A 19,002-nucleotide genomic window follows, 5' to 3' on the forward strand; every position below is an offset into this window, starting at 1 on the left:
TATCCTATTGCCTTTTCAGCATCTCCATCAGAAGGTTCCTCAGTCATTTCAAAATATAACTTTCCTAAAGCTAAATTTATAATTGATCCCCTTATCTCCTATTTTTAAAAAAAAGTCAAAAAATTAAAAACTTGGCTTTTTCTCCTGCTTGAGTCCCCTTTGTCTAGAAAAGGCACATATCTACTAGAACCCCGAAGTCACTAATGAAGGATCACCCCTTGTGCTTGTTTCCATGGCTGCTAGAGGTCCCCAGATGCTGTTTGTTCTGCATCTGTAGATTTCTCTTCTGTCACTTCCACTGCCATTGCCTTGATCCAGGCTCACGTTTGAGCTGGAGTATCACAATAGCATTGCAGTTTGTTTGCCTACTTCCAGTCCACATGCCACACCCACTGCCAGAAAGATCTTTGTTAAAGTAGATCATGTCACTCTCCTGCTTAAAAACACTACTTTCAAAATAATCCCCATGGCTTTTTGGGGGTGGGGGTGGGGGTAATGGTGCCTTACTTTGAAGCTTTAAAAAAAAATAACTTTTTATTGTTAAGTATAACAAATATGACAAGTGTGTACAAGGTGATTTTTTTTAACCTCTGAGCTGTTTCCTCTGTTGGAATGTTCTTTCCACCCCTCGTCCCCCCGAGTTATTGCTCTGTGTCCTTCAGGCCTCGGCTCTGGTGTCATTGAGCTTCCTCCCAGGAAACTTTACCCACAACAGCCATTCCTTTGCGCATTTGGCATCTGTGTGTAACCTTTGTGAACGCCTCTATTGTACTACACTGTGACTATGTGTACTTGTCTTTTTCCCTCAGAGACTATAAAATTGTTGAGAATGTGTGTTTTATTCCCAGAACTTTGTCTAGTGACTGACACTTAGTGATACTCAGGGAAGCTTGTGTAATCACTTAAAGCAAGGGCCCTGTGAGAAGCCCTGGCCAGTGCGAGCCCTGCGTTGAGACCCAGGGTGGTCCTCTTCAAAGGCTGATATCCTGGGAAGAGAGAAAAACTCTTTCAACTGATGATGCTGTACTTAATGGAGTGGCATTTGTTGTCATCTCCTGTGTGTAGCTCAGTGCGCCCAGCTGTGACAACTTGGAGAAATAGGAAGATTCCTTCCCAGCAGCACACTTGGAAATTAATTATATGCACAACACATGAGGGAAACTTGTAGAATAAGAACAAGTATTAGCAGGTTATATTAATTAGATACACTTTTAGAAATTAAAAATGTTTATATATTCAGAGGAATAGTTTCAAAGGATTCCTTGAAATGTTACCAATCTCTTGGGAATAGGATTTTGGCAGATCTTATACAATCTACTTAATTGTCATATTTTTTAAAATTTCAAGTACATATTTTATTTTAATTCAGAAAACAAAACAGAAAAAAATACACATATCCAGCCCAGGATAGGCTGTCTGCATCTCAGGAGAAGGTCAGCAGAACATCTCTGCAGCCATGGGGTAGCCTTTGTCGACCGGTTTTCCAAGCCAGTCTTTTCTGGGGAAGCTCAAAAGAAACATGATGCCCCAGACTTCTTAGAGGAAATGATGATTCCATGTAATCGAGGCCAAGCAGGGACCTGGTAAAAGTTCTGTATTCTCTGCAAGACTGACCAACTGCATATTCCAGAGGCCAGCTACTAGAATAACTTCCCAGGTCAGGTGCAGTCAATGGGAGAGCCTGGAGAAGTCCCAGAAAGTGTGAAAACAGGAGCCTGCAGGGACTACAGACCTATTGCAAGGAAGGAGGGCTTTTACGTCCTTTGGGTTTCACACATGTCTTAAAAATAATTGCACTGTGTAGTTCAGGTGAATCTCTCTGGACCTTGCTAGTGCTTGAGGTTTGTCTGCCACCACCCCTGTGCCCACAACTGGCCAATCTTCAGAGTGGGCAGAGATGACCCCAGGAGTGGGTCTCAGTCTCTCCCAGCCCTGCTGCAGACAAAGGGTAATAACTTCCAGACCTAGAGACAGATATGGAGAGTGAAAAAAGCAAGGGAGAAGCTGACTGACTTTGAAGTTAGACAGGGTCGCTAGGGAGGCAGTGTCCTAGAAGGACACCCTGGAAGCTAGATAGAAAAATAAAAAGGTAGTGATTTGGAAGCTGGGTAGTATGCCCCTTGGAAGTGATTCACCATGAAATAGCCAAGTTTTTTTTACTTGCCTGCTTTGTATATAAATCCTATTTCTTGCTCTGAGATACTTTGTTGTACTTGTGCATGCGTGTGTGCTCAGTCGTGTCAGATTCTTTGTGACCGCTTGTACCATAGGCCGCCAAGCTCCTCTCTTCATGGAATTTTTCAGGCAAGAATTCTGGAGTGGGTTGGCATTTCCTCCTCCAGAGGATCTTTCTTTGATCCCTTTGACCCAGGTATCAAACCTGCAACTTCTGCACTTCCCGCATTGGCAGGCAGTTTCTTTATCACTGTGCATCCTGGGAAGCCCAAACTGTTTTTTATTAAACTCTTCTAAGAGACCAAAAAGGAAAAAAAAAAAGTTAAATCGTATTTATACTGATTCAGTTAATAGCTATGAACATTTAAAAAAATCTTTTAGATCTTCTAAGAAAATGATATGTTTGTATTTCAGTTATCCCTATTTTCACATTAACTTTTAGAAAAAATACATATATTGATCACCTGTTATGATCTACTCTTATCTTAATTTATAGATCTAATCTATAGCTACTCTGACTTTTAGAAAACAATTGGATATGAGAGTGCCTTCTTGTGCTCATCTAAATCCAAAATAGATTAGTGAAAGGTTTGTCTAGTGTTGAGGTTTTTAGATTATTAATCACATCCCTTTCCTCTTCACATTATGAACTAAGTGAAAAATAGTCACAACAGTCAGGTGGCGTAAAAATAGTTTTATTTCTTTTTGTTCTTGTTAAAGAAGATATTAGCAGTATTTTTCTTGAGAACTGTGCTGTACTTCATTATTTTTTAAAATCTTGATTGAATGCTTTGGAATGCAGTGATTTTAAGATGTAGTTTCAAGTTCAGTTTATTTGAATATTTGGCTTAAATAATCACCTGAAAATTCAAGACACCTCATAAAAATAAGGTAGATACAAATGGAAAAATGTATCATTGGATGAGTTTCTGAGTCACGTTACTCATTTTGAAATCCTACCTACCAATTATGTAAGTTTTTCTTCAAATTTCACCTTTTTTTTTGGCCAAACTATGCAGCTTGAGGCATCTTCATCGAGGCTTGAACCCAGGCCCCAGCAGTGAAAGTGCTGAGTCCTAACCACTGGACCAGCAAGGAATTCTCTAAATTCCTTTTTTTTTTAAATCTCAAATAGTGATTCTCCAAATTAATCAGAAGGTGTTGCATTTTCCTTTTTTTAAAAATGGGTTTTTAAAGCCCACCAAACCTGGAAGACTTTTGAGCAGTGAAAATGTTTTGTTTCTAAATGTTTAAACTGAGAAGATAATTTTTATAAGTGATTTACATCATTTTCCGCAACAAAATGATAACTGTGGTAACATTTCAAAACATCCATTTTCACGTACTGTCTCTATAACGTGTCTTTTTGAAAGCAGTTTATTTTCATTGTTAAAATTTCATCTTTACTCTGAAGGAACAAAATTAAGTGTGTCTATTATTTGGAAAATACCTGCTGGGTAGGGTATTATCATTACCATGCATCATCATAGAAAAGGTCAGCAAACTTGGGACACTTACCTTTTTTTTTTTTTTTCCCATTTATTTTTATTAGTTGGAGGCTAATTACTTTACAGTATTGTAGTGGTTTTTGTCATACATTGACATGAATCAGCCATGGATTTACATGTGTTCCACATCCCGATCCCCGCTCCCACCTCCCTCTCTACCCTGAGTAGCTCATCAACATTGTTAGACAGCTTCGTTAAGTGTTTTGCCACAAGTAACCAGCAAATCATGTGTAATACCAAGGGTGGTTACGTCTTGTTACAAAATTCTGTATATGTCCTGCTTTTTAAAGGACTTGTTTTTGTTGCTTTTGTACATTCTATAACAAGTAAACTGCAAAACATGTTGCAATAAACAGAAGGATTATAAATAAGGTACCTCTGTCATCTTTTCCATTCTGGATCCTCTTTCAGATTCTGGTATGGACTGAGTGAGGCACCAGGGTGTCGATATGTTACTAAAGCTTAATTTCCTCCTTATGTTTTAGATTTTACTATAAATAGAGATTCTGACTTTTTTGCCACACCTCTGTGGATATTATGTTCCCCTTGGGGCATATACATCTTCTTTTGGAGCTCCTGGGCTCCATCTCCGTGCATAGAAGCCCAGTGTGACTTGGCTCCTTTCCACCTCTCCAGACTCACTGCCTGTCTTGTGCCATGTGCTCCAGCAGCTCCAGACTGCTTTTCTGTTCCATTATGTGCCATGCTCTCTCCTCTGCCTAGAATGTTCTTCCCTCATTCCTCTTCCCCTCCTCCACTGTGCCTTTTATAACTCAGATCAGGGCCTGTAAGGAGCCTTTTTCTGCCTCCCACCTTGACCCCAAATAAGCATCCTTCTTTATACTCACAGAATAGTCTGTGTTTGTCTTTCATACTGCGTTTCTCACTGGCATTTTATTAGGCTTATGTCTCTCCACTGTACCACAGGTTCCTTGAGGGTAGACACCAGGTCTTAACCCACAGTTTAGAGATGTTTATGACTGAATCGGTCAGTCACTTACTTCACATTACTGCCATAAAATTTCTTCTAAGGAAGAAGTTTGGCATATTTATTCATGCCTACATGAGACATAAGTGTACAGTCTGTTTTTAAATCCTGTTCCCTCCACAGAGAACATGCAATATTAAATCTTCTATTCAGTACCCTTTTTTTTAACGTGACACATATTTCCAATCTCTTTTTCTTTTTTTCCAATCTTTTTCAATAGAGAAACATATTTGTGTATTTTTCTTCTCTCTTTTAACCTCATAACCTCTTCATCCTTTTTTTTTTTTCTTTACAGGCTTTGGATGGATTTTTCTTTGTTGTGAACTGTGAAGGGAGGATTGTATTTGTGTCAGAAAATGTGACCAGCTACTTGGGTTATAATCAGGAGGAATTAATGAATACCAGTGTCTACAGCATACTGCATGTGGGTGATCATGCAGAATTTGTGAAGAATCTGCTACCAAAATCACTAGGTAAAAGGAATTGTTTTTTTTAAAAAAATATGAGCTCTCTGTCACTTCCCCTCAATAAAGTATAATTATTATTATGTTTATAATATATGGTATTATTCTATGTTATACATATTTAAAATATTTTAAAATTTAATTTCAGCCTGAGATTAAATATGAAGGAGGAACGTCATCAAATAGCTGATAGAGAACATTCCTTTTATCCTCTTCCTCTAGATTTTGCCATAATTCTGTGACAGAGTTAGGAAGCAGAACAGTTAGTTGTCTTGCCACAAGAAGCTTCCACTTGGAATTCCTTTTGTTTTGAATTTTAATTATGTCTAAGGAAGAGACAAATGTGTGTAATTTATCCTACCACCTTGCTCAGAGAAAAGAAAAAAGGAAGGAGGGTGGAAGGAATACTGTTCATATTACATACTTATTAAAATGAACATTTTTTGATGTAAGTGGTTTCAACTCAGGAGTTCCAAGCATGGTTGGAGTTCCATCCAATGGTTGGACGGGCAGTTCACTGCCAGAGGAGGCTAGCGAGAGGATAGATAGGGCTGACTTCCAGCCTGTGTTCTATTCACTAAGCCATATACCTGCTCCTTAACCTGTAGGCACTCCCCAGAAGTTGGGGGGGAGTCTTGGCTAGAAATCCTGTATAACTAAATCAAACATGAAAATAAAATATTACCATAGCTCTTTGTTTTCTGTGTTGTTCACTTGATGAAATGGAAGTGTTATTTCTTCTTTGAAAAGATAATATGTGTTTACTGGCAGCCTGAAATGATTGTTACTATTAAAATCACTAGTTTGACACTTGGATTATCAAGGGGTCTTAATGTGGAGTGTGAGTGACTTGAGACATAATATAGTGGATTCCTTTATTTTAAAGATGAGGCAAAGATTAAGTTATTAACCCAAACCTCACAACTAGTTAGAAGAACCAAGACTTCTTACTCCAGTATAGGTTTGTTTCCGTGATTTCCTCTAACTGTTGTAGAGTGATGAGATCATAAAAAGGAAAGAGATTCAACAGCGAGGCTATGGTAAGAAAACTGTTGGGAGTGGTGAGAGAACAGCCTGAAAAACCCTGTCTGTCACCATGGCTTGAATATAATATTGTAACTGGGAAGTAGTGACTCGCTACACAGGGAGTCTCACTTGACATGTATAGATATCTGCTGTACAATGGAATTCAGTTTTCTTACACTGAATCCAGTAACATTTGTGTTTTAGCAATCATTTTAATGAAGTAAAATGATTATCTGCTATATTTAAGGCATTGTAGCATGCAGATTGTGCAAATAAAATAAAGAGCAAGAAAAAATGATTTACAAAACCAAGGTTGGTCTCTTGTCTAGTCTAAATTTTTTTTTTTTTTGAGTGACAGGCTCATTTGAAAAACTTTGATTCCTCCAACCAGAAGGAGGAACATAAAACATACTCTCAAGCCATCCCTTAAGCAGCCTTGCCTTCCAGGTTAAAATTCTTGCTTAGTAACAGACCTATGATTATCAATCCTTTTTTTTTTCCAATGCCAGGGTATAGCAGGAAGCAAGTGGAAAAGCTTATTAACTAACTGCTATAAAATTCTGAGCAAAAAAGCAAGAAGCTATTAATTTTTAATTTTCTTTATCTGTTAACGAATTAGGGTATTTTTAAGGCCTTATCTTTGAGGGAGGAAATCCTATACAGTTTCTTGCAAATTTTACATTTCTCTAATTGGTAAAAGGATTAGATTTGCAAAGGAAAGTTAAGTCTCTTTTTGCCTCAGGATAGTGTTAGATCTGAAGGGGTCTGTCTTTTAATCTGAGTATCTAATTAAGCAAATGAGTAAAGGTGTGTCATTTGTATCTTCAGAGTTTGTACCTTTTCCTCTCCTTCACAGGCATATAATCAATTTTTCTTTCGCAGTGAATGGAGTTCCTTGGCCTCAAGAGGCAACACGCCGAAACAGCCATACCTTTAACTGCAGGATGCTAATTCACCGTCCAGATGAGCCTGGCCCTGAGAACCAGGAAGCTTGCCAGCGGTATGAAGTGATGCAGTGTTTCACTGTGTCACAGCCGAAATCGATTCAGGAGGATGGAGAAGGTAAAACAGAGGGTGGTTTTAAGGTGTTCGATCGCTTTTCCCGTGGTTTTAGAAACAGAGAGGAAATTGATTATAAACTGCCTTCTTCAGATAATATTTTTGGTTATGATATTGTATATCTTAGTGGCTCTTCAATTTGCTATATATTTCTTAATACTTAAGAAAAAAATTGTTAACACCTAGAACTACCCCCCTTTAAAATACCCCCAAATTCTCAGTTGTAGCTGACATTCCCACTAAAATGTCACATTCAAACCAACTTGCTGCCTAGAAATAAGAGCTGTAACTCACTGCTGCCAGTTGGAAATGTACCAGATGCAGCAGGCTGTTGAACAGCTCTGATTTTTAGAAAGTTTCAAGCTTAGCGTGTATGGAACACTGGAGAATAGAGCTAGCACTTTTGAGGCCATACAAGGTAATTTATAAGGAGAAAGCTTAGGAGCAGATGAAAACACAGCTGAAGCTCTAATGGGAACAGGCTATGAACATGGTATTAGTTAAATACGTTTCAGTGGATGAGTTTTCCATGCATGCTTAAACTGAACTAAGTTAAGAATACCACAAATTGGTGGAGTAAAGAACAGGGAAGGAAGCTGTGGAGAAGTCAGTCAGATGCAAAAAGGCTTGTCTGTAGTGGGTCCTACCAGGGAAAGGGTACAGCAGTCAGCTGGGGACTTCTTACAGAATATACATGCAGGCCTGTCTTATATGATTCAAATTCATGTTTAGCTGTATGATACTCTGTGCAGACTCTCACAAAAATGGAAATGGGACATTCAAAAAAATTATAGGTCCTAGGAACATAAAAGTCTTCTGTCAAGGGCAAAATAATGCTTCTTCAGAAACAGTTAAATGTTGGTTTTTTTCATATGATAGTTTGTAATCTGCTCAGTGGTTATAGGAATAATCTTTGTAGCCATTAATGAGTATAGGAAATTATGAACCTGTATTTTAAAAACCACTGTGTTGCTTGAATCTAGCCCAAACTACTTCTTCAGATTGTTATCCCCCAAGTACTTGAGATGCTTCGGCCTCCTCTAGTTTACGTAGGAGCATTCAGTGGGAAGGGATAATTGATTCCAACTAGACCTCTTTCTGGAGCTGCTAGTGTTTGGTTGCAAGCAATTTTAATGCTAATGTTATACTGTTAGATCAGAGTCACTCCAACATTGTGTCAGATCTTACCCAACTAGACCTCTTTCTGGAGCTGCTAGTGTTTGGTTGCAAGCAATTTTAATTCTAATGTTATACTGTTAGATCAGAGTCACTCCAACATTGTGTCAGATCTTACAACATGTATTGTTTTTATAAAAACTGTTAATGGCAGGTAATAGATGTGAACCACTTTCTGTCCTCTTTTCCTTCAATTTGCCCTTCTTGTTTTGGGCAGATTTCCAGTCTTGTTTGATTTGTATTGCACGGCGGTTACCTCGGCCTCCAGCTATTACGGGTGTAGAATCCTTTATGACCAAGCAAGATACTACAGGTACTAGCTGCAAAGTTCTGAATGTTCTTTCAGCATTAATGAATGTGACTATCCCCTTAAAACTAATTGTGTCCCTCTCTTCTCTTGCTGTTCAGCTGCTGTTCACTAGTCCTCTACAGAAAACATTTCAGATGTGGTCTTGATATTGTGCATTTTAGATACTGTCATCATTGTTGGGAGGGTGCTAGAGAAGAAATTATTTTATAATTATTCACATATCTCTATTTGTTGATTATAAATTATTTCTTCAAATTCATGAAAAGAAATTGGCAGTGTTGATATTAATATATTTGCTTACAAGTAGATACAAAAGGGTGGTTTTAATATTGTGCATAAATGTATCTGACTATTTCTTTTATCCTTTATTCTTTTCCTTTAAATGGATTCAGCACATACTAATCGAATGCCTGAAAGTGCCTGTCATATGTATGATTGCTCTGGGTATACATGGTTGAGCAAAAAGCAATGATATGATTACAGATTAGTACTTTTTTGATGGAAAGGTGTAAGTGGTATAAGAGAAGCTAATAGGGAGGTCCTGTTTTAAAAATCAGCTGGTTAACAGAAAGCTTGTCAAACTGATACCACACAATTAAGCCCCAAAGAATGAGATTGTGCCAACTGTGCCAGTAAGAGTGTTGGAAGGGTGCACTGAGGAAGGGTCATATGGTGCAGAATGAGTGCTCCTGATCGAGGAATCAGAGCTGCAGAGAGTTCTAACAGAGACATCTGTTGGAACTGAAAGGAGGACAGGAGGCAGCCACAAAGTGAGTGAGTGCCTGAAAGTAAGCCCTTCTTTTTAAAGGCCTACTTCAGGTTTGATTTTTAGCAAAAACAAATAGTTATTGTTGTTTCATATAAAGAATTTCTCATATGTTGTTTAATATATTTTTTTAAATTTTTAATTAAAAAAATTTTTTGGCTGTGCCTGTGGCATGCTCAGGATCTTAGTTCCCCTACCCGTGATCAAGCCTGCACCCCCTGCAGTGGAAGCATGGAGTCTTAACCACAGGACCATCGGGGAATTCCCCTATATTGTTTAATCCTATCGTCACTTAGGTTTTCATCAATGAGAATTGTATATGTATCACTCACCACTCTAGTTTTAAAATAGAGACAGATACTATAGATAGGTTTTTATAGCAGACCAAGATTTTAAAAATCATTTCTACTAAATTTTATTCTTTGTGAGTGTTTACTTTTTTACTTTGCCATTGTTTATAAGATCCTCTTACAATATTTATTAATGTTTTAGCCCCAGAAATCTAATATTCCTATGTTGTATGCTTTATTCTTGGATTTTAAAGATAAACTCCCAACAGCTCTCACTAAAGAGTAGTGGGTTGGGATACATGCATTGGCACAGACAATAGAATACAGCAAAGATAGCGTCTGGGAGCTCAGATATACACCATCTAAGTGTAGTAATGATCAATTTGCATACCTTTCCTTTCCCTTTTTGAGTCTAGCATGTATGTGTTACTCTCTACCAGTGAACAACACTGGAAAAATTTAATAAACCCTTACTGAAAAACCAAAAATATTATTGCGTGAAGGAAAAATAGGGTCTGTTAAAAAATATAGCTGATCTTTTGTGTCAGTAAGACCAAAGAGGGCTTGAGAGTTAGCAGAATAAAAACCTATTGGAAAGGGGTGATGGTTAGTCCACAGAATAAATGTGGAAGACAAGGGAGTCCTAAAAATTATGAGGATAATTTAGGAACAATATAGTTCAGCTTTTCTTCAATTGTATTTCTATAAACTGAATCCTAAATTAGATTGTTTTAAAGAAGACTGTATTTTTCCATAGGAACAATGATATAACTGGTAGTTTTGTTTCTGACCAAGGACCCAGCATTAAAATCCTAATATGCCTGATTTTAGAATAAATCTCTAAAAATTTAAAAGCTCTGAATCATGAAGTAATTATAAATCTAGAGGAAACCTCAGAGATTATAGAATCCAGCCTGTCCATTTTACCCATGAGGGAATGGTAACTTTTCTAAAACCAGGCAACTAATTATTGAGAACAGATATCTTTAGGCCCTAAAATAGGATTCTTACTTTATATTGTGTTTTCTTCCACCAATGCACTATTAAAAGGGCATTACCGTACGATACACAGTTACCACACAAAAAATACCAGAGAAAATATAAAGTATAAAGAAAATATAAAGATGCCAAAATAATATGAAGTATTATTAAAATATAAAATTAGCATTATATCATGGGATTGATTTAGATAAAAAATCATAAACTAGTTATAAAAAGTTTTAGATATTTAATTCCTTAAATTTTAGCAGTACTTCCAACTCTACATGAAGTGGTTCTGATCCCTTAAAAAAAATAAGTTTTCTCCCTGGAAATGTTGAACAGTGGTTTGGTTGGTTGGTTAGTTAAACTTTGCTCTAGCAAGCAGAAGTATTCTAAGTCAACCTATTTATGATTCCCTCCTAAGATACTCATCACATTACTAATCATTTGTTACCGTTATTGATAATTTGATTACTTTTTACCCTCCAGTTCCACAATTACAGACTTCCTTGCTCTCATGTGGCCTAATACTGAACTTGTACACACTTGCACAAACACATAGGCCTCCCTTTGTCACTGCATATGAGGAGCATTATTGCATTTAAAGATTATATAACCCTGGATTCTCTGCTATAACCAGTTCTTAGTCCCTGATGTGATGAGACAAAAACTGAATGACTGAAACCCTTAGGAAGTCCAAAATTATCTGTAGTTTCAATCACAGTCTTCACCAGGCTGTCCCCAAACTGTTCTAAAATAACAGGAATTCCCTCGTTTAAATTTTGATTTATTTTGTTTCTACATTTATGCCAAGACTTGGGTGACAACCTGATCTGACATACTTGGGTATGTTAGATTCTAGACCCTACTTTATAATAAATATTTTATTTCTAAACAAACCAAGAGAAATACGTAAAGAAGGGATTAAAGAGGCACAAACAGTACAATAGGTTTGAGTTGATTGTGTGACAAAAGGGAAGATGAAGAGAAGACAACAAGGCGTTCACAGAAGAGGAAACTTGAGAGGTGAATAAACATGAAAAATATTCAACCTTATTAATCAAGGAAATACAAAAGTTAGACCATAACCATTTTTCACCTGCTAATTATAAAAAAGAAGCCCAACAAAACCAAGTGATGGAGAGGATGTTGGATTAACTCTTATACAAGTTTCTGGGAGACAGTTTAATATAAAATTGAACATTCATGTAACCTATGACTCAACAGTTCTATTCCTACTTATATACCTCATGCACTATGGAAAATGTGAAAGATATTCATAGCAGTATTGATTGTAATGACAAAAAACTGGAAACAGCCTAGATTGACAGGAGAATATAAAGACAGAGGGATGTGACAAGTATGGAATACACACTTAATGGAATGATATTGATGATCTTGGTAATATTCAAGTTCTGAAATTGGATGAGGCTTTTTAGGTCTCATCTTAATAATCTAACACACATACACATATATGTGTATATCTCCCCTATATTATATGAATATAATATTTATAGAAAATAAAACTGATCTGAAAAATCACCAACTGGATTAAATGGCCCCCAATTAAGGAATAATTTGCCTGAATTCTTCCATAATCATTCAGGAAAGTTGTTTAAATGTGATAACAGTATCACATCACCACTAAATTTTATAAAGCATATGATAGCCTAGCAGATCTTAATGTTCTCACTTATCTTTTTCTGATTTAGCTTTTTTTGTCTTCAGTCTTTGTTTACTCTTAAGTGCAGTATCGTCTACAGCTCAAGAGGAGGTAGAAAAGGAAGGACTTGCTTACTTTCTCATAGTCTCTTCACTTAATTACTGGAACCAAAATAATATAGCTCTTCTCTGCCTCTCCATCCACAATAAGTCATTAGTATATAGATAGCAGAATCCAAAGAGCAACCCAGAAAAGTTTGACCTACATTAGTATCCATAGCTTTGGGTCTTTATGGTATGACTTTAATACTTGACTGGTATTGAATTTTATGATATGATACAACACACTCCAAGGCCAAAGCAATTTTGTATTTTCATGTCACTGATATACTCTGTTACTGTATGTGATAAAAATTAATAGTGCTTTTTAGTGCTTTTGTCCATTAAGCCTTTGAGAGGCAGCAGAATATTTTAGACACACTTGTTAGTCTTGAAATGTGAAGTGACATATCCGGAGGCTATCATATATGTAACCTTTCATTCTTTATATAGGTAAAATCATCTCTATTGATACTAGTTCCCTGAGAGCTGCTGGCAGAACTGGCTGGGAAGATTTAGTGAGAAAGTGCATTTATGCTTTTTTCCAACCTCAAGGCAGAGAGCCATCTTATGCCAGACAACTATTTCAAGAAGGTAAGGTTTTTTTCTCTCAGCTATTTTCATTAACCTTGCTCTTTATTACTATTGAATAACATATATACAATCTATGGGTTGATAAGTATTTTCTTATCAAGTATTGTAAATTAGTTTTTGCAGTAATCCGTTTTAGGAAAGGAAGAAATGGGTAAGCAAAGTAATTCATGAGTGGATACTGAATTTTGGGATGCACATTTTAAAGAACAGGGTATCATGTGGTGGTCACTCATTCATTCATTCATTCATTCATTCAGCAGACATGTATCAAGTTCTTCACATACATAGAACACTATGTAAGGTGCCAGGGATACAAGGATAACAAAGCAGGGTTTTGGCTTCCAGGAGCTCAAAATCTTATGTATTGGGAGGATATGTGACTGTTTTAAAGATCTGTGTGGCCTGGGCCATAATAATAAGGATAAAACCAAAGAAGAAAAAAATTAATTCTGACTTGAGAATCAGGGATGGCTTTAGAGAGGAAGTGCTATTTTTGTCTGGCTTTTAGAAAATCACTCCCAGCAGAACAGGCATGTCAAAGGGCTTTTATATAATACAGATCTATATCATGCATGTAGATCTGTACTTCCTGACCATTACAGTACCAGTATCTCCTGACTCACATGGGAGTTTCAAGTTAAAATTATGTTGTATGAAATTATTAATTAATATTTGAACAACTGCTATGTCATAGTAAATACTATGGGAATGTGAAATAAGCATATTCCCACCCTTAAGGAACTTAACAGTATTTTAGGAAAGATAGGGAAAATTAGCTGAGAGCTAAGGCCAGAAAATTTATAAAGATTCAAAGGTAAGGAGTTTTGATATATTTTAAAATATTGTCATGTAATTATGGGAGCCTAATATACCTTTCCCATTGTAATTTATTCTCTAATCTCTAAGTAAATAATTTCTCTGGGAAAAAACTCTTTGTATGGCTATTCCTGAAAAACAATTAAAAAAATATTTTTCATTATTCCATCACTTTTCTTAATTTTAACATTTTCCTGTTATATTAGGTTTCTTCAGTTTACAAATGATTTTTCATGCATTACATTTTAGGTCAGCTGCTTCCTAATGGTATATGAAGGAAGCAGCTTGATTTTTTTTTTTTTCAGAAAGCCATCTGTATGAGTCTCACTAGTCTGTCTACTTCTGGAACAGCTTTGTACAGACTAACGGTTCTTCAGTGGGCCTCTTACTTTTACCATCCCCAAAGATAGTGTTTCAGTGGATATGACCAAGAAGTTCTCCAGGCAGTCCTAAAGTACAGTCAGGTTTGGGAACAATTACAAAAAGCAACTATTGCCATCCACTGGTTGCAAACTTTGTGACTCCCTCTATCTATAGCACTTGACTTTCGTGTAAGTAGGACATTGAGAGCACTGCCTCCACTTACTCCCTCAAGTGCTGAGGTATATGGTTCTCTTCTGTTTGATTTTTACCTTAACTTTATAAGTTAAACCTTCCAAGCCTTACTTAAAAGACTTTTAGTTTTACTTGCCTATAATTTATATACATTATGACCAAGGCAAAGCAGGTCTAGATTATTGTCTCATTGTCCAAATACCTAGGCTTCCCATACATGTGATTGAGCCATGGTTTAAAGCATGTGTTTCTAAACCATTGGAATTCTCTATAAAATAGACTGATTAAAGTGTAATAAGTAACTAATCATTAACATTTGAAGTGAAGCAATTTAGAGAGAAATGTAAAGAAGTATAATTCAATACCTCTTCTCCATTAGTCATGTCTTAGTGTCCTTTGCTTCTACTTTTTTAAGAAAAGAAAAATTTCTCAATAGAAATAACTCTTTTCTTAGAGTTAAATTGCCCAGAATTCACATGACTCTGACTCTAGTGTTGTGGAGATTCTGGACAACTTGCCAAATAGCATTTATGAATTGAGTGCATCTTTTTCTTATATGTTGTATTCAGCAGTATCTAACCTGGTAAGAAAAATGTGGTCCATGAAACAGTTACATGGGAATCACCTGTTAAAGATGTTGACCTACTGAATTAAAATCTCAGGTGAGAGCCCACGTATTTTTAACAAGCTCTGAAGGTGATGCTTAAGTACATCAAGTTGGAGAACTACTGGTCTACTAAGAATGGAGAGAGATGTAAATAGCCTTTGCAGTTTCCTTGCTGCCTTTCCACTAGGGATAGTGGAAAGAACTATCACTAATAGCTCTTTAATGGCATAATATTTATGCCACTGTATTCTTGATTTTCTGTAAAACTTTTAAAATGTAAAACCTCTATCAGTTCAGTTCAGCTGCTCAGTCGTGTCTGACTTTTTGTGACCCCATGAACCGCAGCACGCCAGGCCTCCCTGTCCATCACCAACTCCCGGAGTTTACCCAAACTCATGTCCATTGAGTTGGTGATGCCATCTAACCATCTCATCCTCTGTTGTCCCCTTCTCCTCCTGCCCTCAATCTTTCCCAACGTCAGGGTCTTTTCAGATGAGTCAGTTCTTTGCATCATGTGGCCAAGGTATTGGAGTTTCAGCTTCAGCATCAGTCCTTCCAATGAACACCCAGGACTGATTTCCTTTAGGATGCACTGGTTGCATCTCCTTGCAGTCCAAGGGACTCTCAAGAATCTTCTTCAACACCACAGTTCAAAAGCATCAATTCTTCGGCGCTTAGCTTTCTTTATAGTCCAACTCTCACATCCATACATGACTACTGGAAAAACCATAGCCTTGACTAGATGGACCTTTGTTGACAAAGTAATGTCTCTGCTTTCTAATATGCTGTCTAGGTTGGTCATAACTTTCCTTCCAAGGAGTAAGTGTCTTTTAATTTCATGGCTGCAATCAGTCACCATCTGCAGTGATTTTGGAGCCCAAAAAAATAAAGTCAGCCACTGTTTCCACTGTTTCCCCATCTATTTGCCATGAAGTGATGGGACTGGATGCCATGATCTTAGTTTTCTGAATATTGAGCTTTAAGTCAGCTTTTTCACTCTCCTCTTTCAATTTCATCAGGAGGCTCTTTAGTTCTTCTTCACTTTCTGCCATAATGGTGCTGTCATCTGCATATCTGATATTTAGGCAAGAAAATTTGTCCTGCATCTGTCTTTTTTCCTGCCTTTAACTTAATTTTTAAAGGCAGCAGCTGGTATAAAATCCTAATATGCATTAAAAACCTTAGTTTTTCAGCTGCTTTTGACAGAGACAGCTCGCAGACTGCTTTTAAAGAGTGCTGACCATTTTATTTTCTAGAATCAAAAATTGAAAACACATTTCAGTGGAACAGTATGTGGGAGCTTGCAGCATAAACTATATCAAAGGAGCGGTTTACCATTGAGACTGGGAGGTGAGGGGGTGCGGTGTGGGTATCAGGATCACCTGAGGAACTTCCTATTAGGGAGGAAGTTCATATAGCTATATAGTTTCGAAAAGCTTCCTAAGTTCAGTTCAATTCAGAATCATTCTTTTAGAAAAAAGTCTAGGTTAAATGCTTCCCTAAGGTGCCTGATAACATTCATTTGGGACAGTTGTTAAACCAGATTTCTAGGTTCTTTGAAGAGTTTATGCGGTGTCAGTAATAACCACATCAGTAACATCCCTCCTCACTAAGTATTCTAAAACTTTTAGAAATAGACGCAGGGGTCAAGGATCAAAACCTGACAAAGCTAAATCAGAAAACAAGCTCAGAATCTGTGATCAAATGAAATTCCAAATAGTTTTGTCCATGCCTCAGTCTTGCTTATGGAGAAAATTTGGCATGTAGAGCAATCCTTTAAACAATCAGTCCTGTAAAGAATTACGGCTCTCATTGTTGTTCAGCTGCTAAGACATGTTCGACTCTTTGTGACCCCATGGACTACAAAACACCAGGACTCCCAAGTCCTTCACTCTTTCCTGGAGTTTGCTCAAACTTATGTCCTTTGTATCGATATGCCATCCAACCATCTCATCCTCGGTCATCCCTTCTTCTCTTGCCCTCAATCTTTCCCAGAAACCGAGTCTTTTGCAGTGAGTTGGCTCTTCACATCAGGTGGCCAAAGTATTATTGGAGCTTCAGCTTCAGCATTAGTCCTTCCAGTGCATATTCAGGGTTGATTTCCTTTAGGATTGACTGGTTTGATCTCCTTGCTGCCCAAGGGACTCCCAAGACTCTTCTCCAGCACTACAATTCAAAAGCATCAATTATTCTGCACTCAGCCTTCTTTATGGTTCAACTCACATCTGTACATGACTACTAGAAAAACCATAACTTTGACTTGCATGGACCTTTGTCGGCAAAGTGATGTCTCTGCTTTTTAATATGCTGTCTATGTTGGTCATAGCTTTCCTTCCAAGAAGCAAGCCTCTTTTAATTTCATGGGTGCAGTCACCATCTGCAGTAATTTTGGAAACCAGGAAAATAAAATCTGTCACTGTTTCCACTTTGTCACCTTCTGTTTGCCATGAAGTGATGAGACTGGATGCTGTGATCTTATGCTCTTTTGAATGTTGAGTTTTAAGCCAGTTTTTTCATTCTCCTCTTTCACTCTAATCAAGAGGCTCTTTAGTTCCTCTTCTGCCTAATGAGTGGTATCATCTGAGGTATATGTGGTATATCTGATGTTGTTGATATTTCTCCTGGCAATCTTGATTCCTGCTTGTAATTCATCCAGCCCAACATTTTGCACGATATATTCTGCATATAAGTTAAATATGTGGGGTCACAATATGCAGCCTTGGAAACTCCTTTCTCAATTTTGAACCAGTCTGTTGTTCCATGTCCAGTCCTTACAGTTGCTTCTTGACCTTCATACAGGTCTTAGGAGGCAGGTATTCCCATATCTTTAAGAATTTTCCACAGTTTGTTGTAATACACATAGTCAGAGGTTTGGTGTCATCAATGAAGCAGAAATAGATGTTTTTCTGGAATTTGGTTGCTTTCTTATGATCCAGCAAATGTTAGTAAGTTGATCTCTGGTTCCTCTGCTTTTTCTAAATCCAGCTTGTACATTTGGAAGTTCTTAGTTCATGTACTATTGAAGTCTAGCTTGAAGGATTTTGAGCATTACCTCTCTGGCATGTGAAATAAGTGCAATTGTGCGGTAGTTTGAACACTCTTTGGCATTGCCCTTCTTTGGGATTGAAATGAAAACTAAACTTTTCCAGTCCTGTGGCCACTGCTGAGTTTTCCAAATTTGCTGACATATTGAGTGCAGCACTTTTACAGCACCAACTTTTAGGGTTTGAAATAGCTCAGCTGGAATTCCATCACCTCCACTAGCTTTGTTTGAGGTAATGGTTCCTAAGGCCCACTTGACGTCACACTCCAGGATGTCTGGCTCTAGGTGAGTGACCACACCATCGTGGTTATCTGGGTCATTAAAACCTTTTTTGTATAGTTCTTCTGTGTATTCTTGCCACCTCTTCTTAATCTCTTCCTTCCCCAGGGGATCTTCCCTACCCAGGGGTCAAGCCCAGGTCTCCTGCACTGCAGGAGATTCGTTACTGTGTGAGCCACCAGAGAAGCCCTGTAGCTCCAGTACTCACATCTTAATTCAAAATTTTAGATTGTTATGCAGAGTTGAAGTTACTAGTATAAGAGGTATCTTGGTATTGGTCGAATGTGAGTGTGACAAAGGACACAAGTACTTTGGAAGCTACATATTTTTTGTTTGTTTTTTCTTTAGTATTTATTCAGGAAATATTCATTCAGTACCTGCTATGTATCAGGCTCCATGCTAGGTATTATCTCACAATAAACTGGCTCCATTTTAGTGGTACTGAGCAAAGGTTAATTTGTATTATTAAGTCCTAAACTTGTAAATGAGAGAGTCAGAGTTCATACCTAAATCTGATTCCTAGGCTTTTATTCTTTTCATTGATCTGTGCTGCTTTCCTTTTGCTGAGTCTTATTCTGTACATTATTATCCAAAATAAATCATT

The 19,002-nt window shown here is 37.3% G+C and overlaps 1 protein-coding gene across 11 annotated transcripts in view; it reads left to right on the plus strand.

Annotated features, from left to right (window-relative positions):
* NCOA1 (nuclear receptor coactivator 1) overlaps positions 1–19,002 on the plus strand; it is a 205,941-nt gene that overhangs the window by 129,359 nt on the left and 57,580 nt on the right. For all 11 annotated transcript variants that reach the window (XM_061154920.1, XM_061154918.1, XM_061154921.1 and 8 more), the window contains 4 exons: positions 4,967–5,144; positions 7,044–7,223; positions 8,614–8,709; positions 12,958–13,098. In XM_061154920.1, coding sequence (XP_061010903.1) covers positions 4,967–5,144; positions 7,044–7,223; positions 8,614–8,709; positions 12,958–13,098 — 595 coding nt within the window. The remainder of the gene's footprint in view (positions 1–4,966; positions 5,145–7,043; positions 7,224–8,613; positions 8,710–12,957; positions 13,099–19,002) is intronic.

Source organism: Dama dama, chromosome 11 (assembly GCF_033118175.1).
Source record: "Dama dama isolate Ldn47 chromosome 11, ASM3311817v1, whole genome shotgun sequence".
In the NCBI taxonomy this organism is placed as follows: Eukaryota; Metazoa; Chordata; class Mammalia; order Artiodactyla; family Cervidae; genus Dama; species Dama dama.